Here is a 12752-nt window from a genome sequence, read left to right as displayed (position 1 = left end):
GACTGTGTTCATCAGATGAAGCTGAAATTACTGCTAGAAAATGTGAATAGAGACAGCTCTAAAGTGTGGTTAAAACAGCTGCCTGTTGCAGGCTCACATAGTCATTACATCTACAACGATTTAATATAAAGTCACCCGTCAACAAACCATTACATCATAATCACTACAAAAAAATGAAATCCAATAAACCAGACTACCATCCACCCGCTCGTTCTGTGACTTGTACTGGATTTGACGCCATCTGACAGTGTAACAGTGTTTGGCTGTTTACCAAAGTTTTGTTCAGTCTAACGTGTTGGGGTGTCGCCACTAACCAGCTGACTGAGTTACTGCAGCGAGTCCATCCTTCGCTGACTCCCGTTCCCTCTCTCATGCTCATTTTCTCTGACTGCTCACACTTGTTCAGTCCTAAGTCTTTTGGAGCTCAGCTTCTGTGACAGCCGTAATTCTGGGCTGTTTGACGGATCTTCCCCCCATTCACTTCTGCAGTGAAGATGTCAGGAGATGCTGAGAACTCGTTTCCACTCATCATTAGTTTATTTCCGCTGTGGTAGCGGAACATATTAACACCAGCCTTCAGGAACTCAAACACTCTGACTAACTCTGAACGACTCAACCCCAGACCTACTTGAAAACACTTGCCAGCAATGTTAAGGATACAGACGGCCCATAATGCAACTCTCCGAATAATGCAACTCTCCGATTAATGCAACACTTGTTGTTGTTCATTTGTTAATGTGCTGAAACAAAGTTTTATAATGGTAGTGAATAATGATTCTAACATACGATAGACGCAAACCTAGATAAAACTAAAAGAATACAAATATCTCTTGTGCGTATGTTCTGTTTTAAAGGGGACATATTATACCCATTTCACCACAGTTGATATGGTTCCTTGGGGTCTTAATGAAATGTTTTTTTTACCTAAAACAGCCCTCCTCAGATTGACCTGTTTTGAGTGCCCCGCCCCCCTCAACCCCGGTGAGACTGGCTGGCCAGGGAGCCGGGCTCCCCTTGCCGGGGGCAGCCCCTAGGGCGCTAGGCTCCCTAGGTGCTTCCCGACTAGCGTTAGTTTGCGAGCTAACCGGGCCGGTTGAGCCCGTCTAGCTTTAGCTCGCTGGTTCAAGGCCATGTAGCGAGACTATCCACATGGGCATGGTGTGACTATGACGTGTATTTCGGTCGTAATCCCATTCGACGCACTCTAGTGTATCATTTCTGAACTAGAGGAACCACAACAAATCGCGGGATTTGTTTTTTTCCAGAGTTTTTGGGACGGTAGACATGCCAGATACCCAAATTAACGTGTAGAAGCACTACAAAAGTAGCATTTTCATAATATGTCCCCTTTAAAGCTTCTGTTCTTTTGAAAAGTGCTATATGAAAGAACGTTTGTAATCAAACTAACTATTATTATTATTATCATGATAACTCTGGTTTAAAAAAAATAATGTAGGCCTAAGTAATAGGTACCATGAAAATAAAACGGAACTGTATGTCCCTGAGTGTATCAGCTCAATGTCAGTGATAAGTTCAGCACACACACACACACACGTTGTCTCAGGCCGCTCAGTGCTACACCACTTGCTTACTGTAGTGCTCCTTGTATGCTGTATGTTGCTGAGAGGACTGAAGATTAGCATATGACATGACAGATTACATTAAATCACGTCTGCGCTGTACTTTATGACATTAGCCTCTTAGCCCAGGCATACAGATGCATGCAAATGCTCCCCCAAACCCTCTTATTTAAATCTGCTGCATGACATGGCACCTTTGATATGATTATTAGTCATCTAAGCGACTTGACTTCACCCTCATCAGATGGGAGACGTCAGCGAAGGTGAGAAATGACGGCCAATATGAACATGAACCTTGACAAGCTGCGGTGGAACACTGAAAAGCAGACATCCGACTGGAAATACTATTTGACAAAGGACTTACACGTGAGGGAAGTTTATCTTCATTTTTTTTCCTATTAAAATATCTGAAACCCAAAAAGTAGCACAGACTTGTGAAATATCAGGAAAGAAGAAAGTTGATGAGAGCGTTATTGTTCTTTTCATGCTGTCCAACTCATTACCGACAGAAGTCAGTCTGTCTCCGTCATCACTGCGGCCCAGATGGCTCTCCAATCTGCCCCGTGTAAGGAGTGAATCATCATAATCACACATAATCTGCTGTTTAACACATGGCGTTTTGCTTCAATTTTTTAAAATTATACATTACAGTAATACATAAATCAAGCTCTTCCTTTGTTAGATCCTAAAGTGACACAGACATTGTGGGCTATCACGCAGTCAAATAGAATTCGGCATTCTTCATATTTAAAACCACCATCCTTCGTCAGTCACATCCATGTTTGCATATTGTGATGCCCAGTATCCTACTCTTTGGGGAGGTTGGGAGTGGAGATCCTTCTCTTCAATTATTCCCAGTGTCATTGGAGAAGCCCCCAACACCACTCGAGTGTCTTGTCTCTGCTCCGTGGTCTTTAATCTTAATTATAAAGCTATCATTACAGCATGAACCCTGGGCTGCCAACAGTGGAGCCCTGGGCTCATCTGCTCTGAATCAATCAAACTAAGTTCTGCACTAGCGGACTTTTTCCTCTTTTTTTTCAGTCGGGTCATTTTGTTTCTGCCTTATCTCATTTTCATAATTATGCTTTTCCCTTCTCTAATGGAGTGAGAATGCTCTACCTCCAGAAACTTTACATGGACCAGTCTGAATATTCAAACTGCGTTGCAACCTTGAACGTCTGACCTCGCTTCAGAACTTTTTGACGGTGACGAATCCAGAAAAAGATCGGAATCGTTCCCTGCAGTGATTGTTCACAAAGGCTTGTTAATAGAGGAGGATGAGACATGAACAAAATAACTCCTTGGGTTTATTGTTTATGAGAAGGTGTTGGATATGGAGTTATGTGTCTGCGGAACGCCCTCATTCACACTCAAATTGTCAGCCTCTGCTCTAAATCAACGCTGCAAAATTGGATGAGTGAGAGAAAGTTGGCAGTAGTCAATGACAAATTCTGTGAAACGCAGCTGACGTCTTAAAGCTGTGATCAAGTGGAACGATCAAAGACACTCAGCGCTACATTGAGAAGGAGCTGCAGTGTGTGTTTGTGGTGGTTGATGGAGGACGGTTGTATAAAGTCTGACTGAAATTTAAATGATTTTCTTCCTAATGAAATCTGCCAAGATACCCTGTGTATTTGTTTATGTTGATAATGATCAGGTTGCAGTAATCATAGCTAATATGAGACAACATCCATACCACTATATTTACAGATCACCTCTGCTATCGATTCGCCTTCAGTTTAGAGCCGATTAAAGTTCAGATAAGCTTGCTTGCCCCGTTTGTTTGAAACTCCAGGGCCGTGTTTTAGTCTGTAGGGGCAGAAATGGAGATGTTCGGAAACGATGTTGAAATTCACAACCACTTGCTTATTTGGTCTATACATTCATGACGAAGACGCAAGAAAACAACCGGCATTAGCCTCGGCTTTCAGTTTAGAACACATCATGGATAATAGTTTACAAGCGTTGCTGACCTTGTTGTATTGGTTACCAGCTTACATGCATAAGAGTCCACCTTTTTTTTTTACATACTCATTTGTAGCTCTTTATGTAACTTACAACTGAATGCTACCTGGTAACATCGGCTTGCAAATGCCCAGTGCACGTGAGCATGTGGGTCATATGACATGGTGTGTAAGTTTGGACGGGGGATGAAAACTGAGAGCCAAACTTGTGTGGACAGATATTTTTTTATTTCTAAAACGTCATTTTTGATAGTGTGGATTTAGCCTAAAAATAGTGCAGAATAAATGCACCGTGCAAGTGGACAATGTGTCCCAGGGAAAGGCCAGCTATCAAATGTCCCTCAGCCGCTGCCAAGGGAGACGTCCTCCCAGGGGCATGAGGCTCAGATTCCACAGATATGTCCAGAAATGCTATTGTCATCTTTTGAAAAAGTGAAAATATATATATGCACAACGGCTTCAGTATCATTGCATTTTCTGTTTTCTTTTACACTCCATGAGAATGTTTATAATATCTGTGGGAGTCAGAACAATAACGAACAGTTTGTTCTGCAGCCTTTGATGTGAGACTTTTGCTAATGACTGGATGAAGTCAGACATAAACTGTTAGTTTTTGAAAATATAGCATAGGCCTGATTCTATATTAGCAGCACCAATTCATCTTTAGGATTCTACTCATAATTCATGAAAGATTCAATATCCAAGTACAGTTTAACAGATAAGTCCGTGAACTTATGAACTTTGAGTCGACGGCGGAGAAACTCAAATGAAATCCAACACAAAGAAAAGCTGCAAGTCACATCATTCATCATTAAAGACGATGAAACAGATCAAAGAGCCGATGAACAGCTTTTCAACTTTGGAAAGGTGCTGCAGGTACGGTATAGCTTCCCACTGTCCATGCCATGAGTACAAAGGGAAAATAGCCTGACAAGTGAGCATATGACAGAAGATTATGTCGAGTTCACGGGTCAAATTTTTTTAATGCGCAAAAAACCTTTGAAATACCTTTTTTATTGCTGTCTGAAAGAAAGCGAATGCCTCATTTTAATGCCATTGAACGGAGGTCCTCATCGGCTTTAAAATATGCAAAGAAGAACATGCTAACATTAACCACTGCCTACATTATTTATCCTCTTGAAAAATGTTTTATCAGCACCCGGCCTGCTTTACTTTAGTTTTAAATATTCAAATTAGGGCGAAACTGAAATGTCTACTATGCAAAACAGCTTTTACATTTCAAAAAAATTAAACTCACAATTCTCACATGTTTGGTTAAAGATGGCCCCGTTAATTGCAAATTCTGCAAAGTTGTGACTTTTAAAGATATTGCTGAGGGCTTAGCTATCCACAATGATCAATATTTTTCCCATGTGGCTCACATTTAATGAAGACTCACAACGGCTCCTAGGACATACTCAGTTTTGACAAAAGACAAGCTTTACATGATGAATGTATGGATGCATGCATGGATAAATAGATGATCCTTCTTCTATAGTGCTTAACTAAAATACTGTATAATATTGTATGGTCTAACTAATGTTAATTGGCAAAAAATACTCTTTTTAGCACCGTTATTGAAAACAAGGTTGAAGTGTGGTAAAATGATGTGAATTCCCAGATTACTACGTGATGCAACATGCTCATCACTCTCCATAAATTTAGTTCCACTTTGAGCACTCACCTCAGAATCTTTGTTCCAGTGTACTTTAGTTGCAAGTGAAGTAAAAGCAGTGAATCTTTTTGTGTAAAAAGAAACATGGCGTTAACAGGAACACCTCAAGGTCACAGATGAACAGATTAATCTCTCACAAGTTACTTTGTGTCTGGTATTGCTGGTTGATTCTTCCCCTGCTGTGGATGCTAGTTACTTGACAGGTGGTTTTAAAGCGAGAGGGAAAAGCTTTTACTGCAGTTTACATTAGCCACGTATCATTGGCCTTCCTTAAATCCTGAAAGCCGTTCCTTGCTTTTTAGCACCAACCCCCCCTTGCTCTTTATTCCCTAACACCCATCACAAATTTGGTCTGGTATGTGACTGCTAATTTATCCTTTCAATGTATGATATCCTGTCATCTCCTCATTTGTCCCTGAGTGTTTCTAATCTGAGATAATCCCAGTCAAATCCTTTGATTGTGTGTTTGGACCTGATCCATCTCGGAAGAAGCAATTTTAATGGGCTTCATGGCACTTGGTGTAAAGTCATTTATCTAGTGGATTGGATGTGAATGCTTGTTTTAATAAGTGCTCTTCATGAATAGTAGGAGACGTGCCATTTAATTATACAGAGTAGACCTATTCCATCGCCACAACTTCTCCAAGGTTTTTTTTTATATTTAGAGCAGAGTGCTTTGATTTAAAAAAAAGAGAGGACTTTAGCTGTGTGAAGAAAAGCCTGTGAGATGGTGCGGTTTTAAAAGAACTGATAAAAAAAAAGCCATGTAAACACTGACATTGAAAGGAACATTAACTAAAAAATTAACTTGAGACACTTTACACATGTTAAAATGTTATAAACAATCGTATCACAAAATCAAGGCACTTGTTTAAATAAAGGGCAGTTTTATAGGAAGAGATTTACAATTCACAAAGAAATGGCACGGCAGGTTTTTGTAATTCAACTAAGCAAACCCACTGCTGTTGTTTTGATATGACAAGACAGATAGACAGGTGTGCACTTTGCTCTGATGATATTATACATAAAGATTTGTGCTCTAGAGAGTTTGATTTTACCCAGAATTAAAAGCGAGCTTCTCATGTGTCGATTTTATCAGGTGAACGAGGCAGGATTTTTGAATTTTTTTCAGGGTAATGTTTTGTGTCTTCTCATGTACAATTGCGTTATCGTGTGTGCCATACACCAGTGAAAGATACATTTCAATGAATGCAGGCATTACTGGACAACAAACTTTTCAATCTTGAATCTTAAAATGACTGTAAAGTAGATTGTAACTTTGATTTTAAAATGTGATAATAAGATACAGCACAGGATGTTTTAATTTATTGCAGCTTATACAATACTTGGTGATTTTTGCCACATCGCCCGGCCCTGGTTTTAAATGTGACCACATAGAGTGATAGGGAGACAAATGTCCACAGCTCGGACAACGTGCAGAACGACATGGGGAAATTCCAAAATCTGTTATTCATTTCCCAGCAGTGATGGTTTGTGATGCAACAGTTGTTTTTATGTAAGTATGACACTCCATGTTTTTGAACCCTAAACTTTATACATTTTCTCCTCTGTGGTGTGTTACTATATTACAACTTTCTCCACCAGAACATCTATATTTAGACAGTTTGACAGAGAAAACATGACGCCTAGAGCCAACTATTTTCTTTTCTTCTCTGTCATTGGATTTCCTGCTCTGACATGCCCCAGTGTGCCGCTGTGATTGGCCGCTCACGTTTTGACTTCCTCAAACAGAGTGATCAGCTGACGGTGGAGTGCAGGAGCAGAAGGTATAAAGTTGTGAGTTTCCGTTTTGACACTTTAATTTGTCTCCAAATGTCTGCGTAGCCCCGGCAGGAGAAAAAAAGAGGAATGTGAGCAGGAAGTGGAGGAAACTGCTGGGATCTGGAAGTGCTCAGTGTGGGTGGAAGAAGACGTCTCTGAGCCACAACAAAGAGTGGTAATGGACAACGACTACCGACTACTGTCTACAGCAGGGTCCTGCAGGAGTATATCCATTGGTGAGTTTGACATCCTAAAGTATTTCATGAGCGACATGCTGTTAGTTGTACTCTGACAACAGCGCCAGCGGTGGCAATGTTTTCCTCATCTGGTCATGCCTACTCTACCTTATCCAGATGTTGCTGCACTGAGGGCCTATTGTCAACATACTGCACTCCCTCCCAGGAATTGTGAGGAATGCTACCGGGGCTAAAACACTTCGACCTCCTAGAGTAGAAAATGAGTGTTGTTTACGAATCCTATACACAGGTTTTCAGCTGTAAACCAGGAATATAGCTTATGTATCGTTGTTAAAATAACATACTTATCGCAAGTTTAATGGACCCTCCATAAAGGAACTTTCCAAGTTGTCAAACTCCCAAAGTTTCACAAAATAAGCTGCGAACGTCACACTGTCTCAGAGGCAAGTGTGACATATACTGAAAGTGAAAGTAAGAGGAAGCTTGTTTTTGAACGTCCGCCTGTTCAAAATAACCCTTTCAGAAACTGTTAATGCTCCTTTACTTATTAATTCACATGTTTCTTTAATACACATGATAAATACATAACAAAGTAATTGTAGAAAAGTTTGGGCACCCTATGAAATTAATGCTTGTAAGCCCTTCTATCGCTCTCCATTATCAAGTAATGTGGATGTAAACAGGAGGCAGTCTATAAATAGCCCAAACCTTTCAAACGTTTAATCTAAAATTTCATACTAAAATTAAAACAACCTCAACAAGACATATGATTTCAGCCTAACATGGTTTATTGACAAGAAAAAATGACAATCCAGAAATGACTGTCTATCTGTCTGACTGAATGTAAAACACATATCTCAAGAACTGGAACCAGCATGATTCCTGTTATGGGCCCAAGGAAGTGCAGCGTCTCATTTGGTATCATATATTATTATAACCTTTACCAGTTCTGGCTGAGACTCGTGATGTTGTGATCTACAACCACGATGTGTTCACAACAATGGGCGTTTTCACAACAACAGCAACAACACCCGGATTCTCCAGTGAGGGCCTCTGCGTATTGAGTTGAGCTTCACTGAACTTTGAAAAAACAGGTGAACAGCTGCAGGGTTCTGTGGACTGAGTCCTGCAGTCGGTCTTAACTTCCCACAACTCTATTTCTGCAGGTGACTTTTACAGATTAAGACAGAAAACTGTAACCAGCATCGCCACAGTTCAAGCAGCCGGCAGGTTTAGAATTGAGACTGCATAAATTAGAGGCATTGCAAGGGATAAAACTACTGACACGTTTCTAGAGATCCAGGCCTTCTCCCAATCACGATGACAATAGAAAGCTGCTAACCCCCTGCTCCATTAAAGATTTGTCATTTAATAAATTGCTCAGCTTAAATCTCATAATGATATTTACCAACGAGCAATTTGCATAGTAAGCTGTGAGTAAACATGCTCACATTAAATAGCACACATTACATGTGTCTTGCACACAAAGGGCGGCATTGAATGCACACCGCTGATGATGAATGTTGTTCTCCAGTGACCGGTGTCACTCACAGAGACGCTGACCAATGATGGTACACATGGAGTTTGAATGGTCAGCGAGCGCTCCTCATCTCGTGAAGACACGACGTCTGTGTAACATCTTCTGTGGCTCTGGAGGGCGATTCCCAAGTTGATGGCCTGGTGATGTCATGATGATTTAACTTTTATATTATATAGGTATATTGGGGGTATTTGGGGCTTTAATCGACCTCTCGAGTAAAGTGCAATACTTAACTGACTTAACTTAGGTTCCCTGACGTTTGGAGAAATACCAGTCATTTCTGTATTATCAATAAGTCATGGGGTAATACACTGTAACAATATGAACATGTCTCTCAAAATATCATAGAGGTGAGATTGATAGATTCAACCAATTACCTCCAACAAGGAGTGTTTTTTATCTGCGCTTGGTTGTTTGATAGCTGGATTATGCATAAACTGACCAAACCTATTTCCATGAACATTTGTTGAGGGCAGGGAAAAGATCCAAGAAAGTACCCTTTACATTTTGGTGTGGATGCAGATTATTTTGAATCTATATTTGAATCACTTTCTATAAATTGCAAGACAGGGGGCATTTTTCAATATTTCTGTTGATCTCTAATAGATCTTTAAAAAAATCAGGCATGTGTAGAGGACTGATATTTATGGGTGTTTGAAACTTGGTGCAGATCCAAATAAAATCTGGATCTAGTGAATTTAAACATGTTTTCGGAATGGAACTGTTGAGCCTTAGCGGCATATGTGCTCACTGAGTGTCAATCTTGATCTCATTTAGTTGTAGTCGCTATAAACCCACGTGATGACAGTTTCAAAGTGCATTTCTTCTTGTGCGGTCATGTGAGGTGAATCCACATGATGGAATTATTACTCTATTGTTTTTTTCCTTTCATATAATTTAAAGAAAGGTTGAGCATAAATAGAAAAAAAGTTGGACTTGTGTTCTGCACCTCAGTACGTGGAACATGTGTCTAATAATCAGAGCTATCGGTCCTCATCATCTCTGTAATCTCATTTAGTGACTCGGATTGTGTTATGAAGAGAAAAACAAAAGGTGAATTCTCATTGGTCAGCAGAACACTAATCCCTGCTTCCATCTAGAGGTGCTCGAGCCCTGCGCTTGGAAGTCGACTGTGGTGTTAGCTTACCATTCTCCCAACCCCCATCCAACCCCACCCCCCATTGTAGCCAGATGGCTGTCACGCAGGCGGTTCCTCGCCCAGACCATGCTGATTTCCCATCATTCTTTTGTTAATGAGGTCGTTAGCAATGCAACAGACAATTAAATTATCCCAATCTGGCATTTTCCTCATTGTCTTACTGTATAGTTTACTTGTATTGGGTCTCAAACCGGTCATGTGCCACTGCTCAGTGTTACCGCTTCTGCTGTGACAATGGCTTCTGTACTTTTCTGTACCATTTTGTTCCTTATTATTCATGCCGGCGTTACACTGTGCAGCAGTGAAAGTGAAACCCAGCTCCACAAAGTCAAGTATAGTGTAAACATCTCTTGATGGAGCTGGTGTTAGTATTCTCCTCTGTGATAGCGGGAGATCAGTTTCGTCTCCAACTGACAAACTTTGTTTTAGTACATTATCAGCCTGTATGGAAACAACAACGCCCTGAGCCGTTGCTGCACAGAGGAAGTTTTGTTTGCTGTTAAATCGTGCACAGAGGGGGTGACTCCAGCCCGTTAGTCGAGCGCTCACCTTCATGTGAAACGCCGCCGAACACTGACACCGCTGACAGTTAATTATTGGAGTCCCAGATCATGCAGACTTGTCAGCTCGGCTGCGATTGACGTGCCGCATGTTTACATCTCTGTTGTAATGTTGTTCTCTAGTTATTCTCGCAGTTGCAGTGCATCCGTTATTTAGTTCCTGAAGTGCCTTGGGGCTTGCCATAATGACCGTAAAAGCAGCACACAGATTTGGAGGAATGAAATGTTAAAATCGACTTGTGGGTATAATTGGTGAACCTGCCATCACTGTAGCTTTGGAAATATTTTTGGTCAGGCTGCTGAAACACGCCGACAGCCTGTTAACTAGACCGTCATAGTCTATAGGTATGTTTCTACATGGCTTCATTATTTTCCTCTAACTCCTCCACACAGACACACACACACACAGTACTAGTGACAATGAGTGAAAACCAACTAAATCTGATATATTGTTAGACAGGCAGACGAAAAGGAAGCAAACATATACATTTGGAAACACACTGGCATTTAGAGAGTGCCTCACAGAGTAATTTCCATTTCTTTGCCAGGTGGTTGGTGTGGGTACGAGTCTGGTAAAGCAAGTGGCAGCCATATACCACACATATATCTAAGAATACATTACGATAACATACCTACTTCCACAAACGTGTGTCTTTCTGTCTGTCTGTCTGTGGTCATACTGTATGTGCGTCATTGCAACAACATTCATAGAATTGTTGTTGCAATGACTGTTTGGCAATTTGTCTTGCCAAATTGCCAAACAGGAACTTTAAGAGCTCAACATTGTTTTGCAATGCTTTATATCGAGCTGAATTAGAGCTTTAATTTCAAAACCTGTGAATTGGGGGCTGAAGATGTTGTCGGCAGATCTCTGAAATAGACGATATCCAATTTATGAGAGAAAAATTACAAATTAGTTTATTCATTCAAAAATATAAACCTTACATGTGAACAGCAAAGTTCATTTTCAGTAAAAGAAAAAACATTATAAAATCATCACTGCAGATAAGCCAGGTATGATGAACACAACGTTTTCTAATTTAAAACTACACAACCGATGTTGTAAAAACCTCTGCACACAAACAATAAAAAGTGTAATGAGGAGGACTCACTAATGACAAGGAATCATTCTGAAGTAGCTCCGGAGCATTAACGCAGGACAAGAGAACAGCTAATTCCATACAGGCAGGTTTAGAAAGCACAATGTACTAGTATGTAAAAATACCAGATTTTTAACTTGACTGAAATAAGTAATAAGAAATCAAAGTCAATCTGCGTTCACTAGTTTGCAGCTGGTGTCAGATATTAATGCAAGCAGAGATATATGCCTGGTCAGTAATAAAATCTGCTTACACAGATACTGATGGGCTACATTAAAAACCCACCCTCTGATTAAAAGATTCCTCAACTGAAGATAGATTTTCCACCTGAAGCAATGCGGCTCACAGAAAGCCCCCAAAGAGACAGGCGCTTCTGAGGCAGCACTTTATCCCCCCCTCAGACGAGCCCACACATGACAGCTAGCCCCCACTGATGAATCCCAGTGTTTTATGGCATGAAACCAACAAATCTGGCTCCCAGCTACTGTCCAATATTTAGCGTCAAAGCGCCTCATCACTGACGATGTATTGCTGTTAAATCAGAGATGCTGTTTGCAGCACAATGGAGCATGAAACAATGGATGCGTCTTGTGGCTAACCCCCGGCCTTGGGCGAGGACGACATGCCCGGCAGCGAGCACATGATGTATTCCACCGCTCGCGTTTTATGTCCGTTCCTAATTGAACTAGGATGGATCCTTTTACTGCTAGACTAGCTTGAGTTTAAAGCAGCTATTTTCTTTTTTAGAAAACATGTGTTGTCATCAGCAGTTAACAACTCCTGCTCCTTATTTTCACCCGAACACATACACAGTCTCATATCAGGAGACAAGACTTCACACATTTTACTGTTTTTTAATGTTGAAGAAAAGCTGATGTAGAAACATTTTTAAATATCCACAACATCAAATTGGTGAAACATTTTTTAAAAAACATACCCTTCCCAGTGCCTTATGGGATATGCTTTGGCCCCATGCAACCCTGCACAGGATAGGTTGTGATAAGTTCTCTTTTTACGGTTTCCCTTTTTTGGTGACTATGTGACTTTTTCTTTGTTAACTTGTAAATACATGTAAATATAATTAATTTGTATCCATGTAAACTTTGAAAATTGTGACGAAAGAGGGAAAAAAACAGGATAGGTCAGACTATTATACGTTGTCCATCGTCAACATTCCTGTTTAACTGAAACA

The 12752-nt window shown here is 40.5% G+C and overlaps 1 protein-coding gene across 1 annotated transcript in view; it reads left to right on the top strand.

Moving 5' to 3' along the window:
• The first annotated feature begins 6985 nt into the window (after positions 1 to 6985).
• LOC133960682 (uncharacterized) overlaps positions 6986 to 12752 on the top strand; it is a 69919-nt gene continuing 64152 nt past the window's right edge. The window contains exon 1 of the mRNA XM_062395474.1: positions 6986 to 7240. Within this exon, the coding sequence (XP_062251458.1) occupies positions 7183 to 7240 (58 nt within the window). The 5' untranslated portion in view covers positions 6986 to 7182. The remainder of the gene's footprint in view (positions 7241 to 12752) is intronic.

The sequence above is a fragment of the Platichthys flesus genome, chromosome 9 (genome assembly GCF_949316205.1).
Source record: "Platichthys flesus chromosome 9, fPlaFle2.1, whole genome shotgun sequence".
NCBI classification, from domain to species: domain Eukaryota; kingdom Metazoa; phylum Chordata; class Actinopteri; order Pleuronectiformes; family Pleuronectidae; genus Platichthys; species Platichthys flesus.
This window is presented reverse-complemented; position numbering and strand designations above follow the sequence as displayed.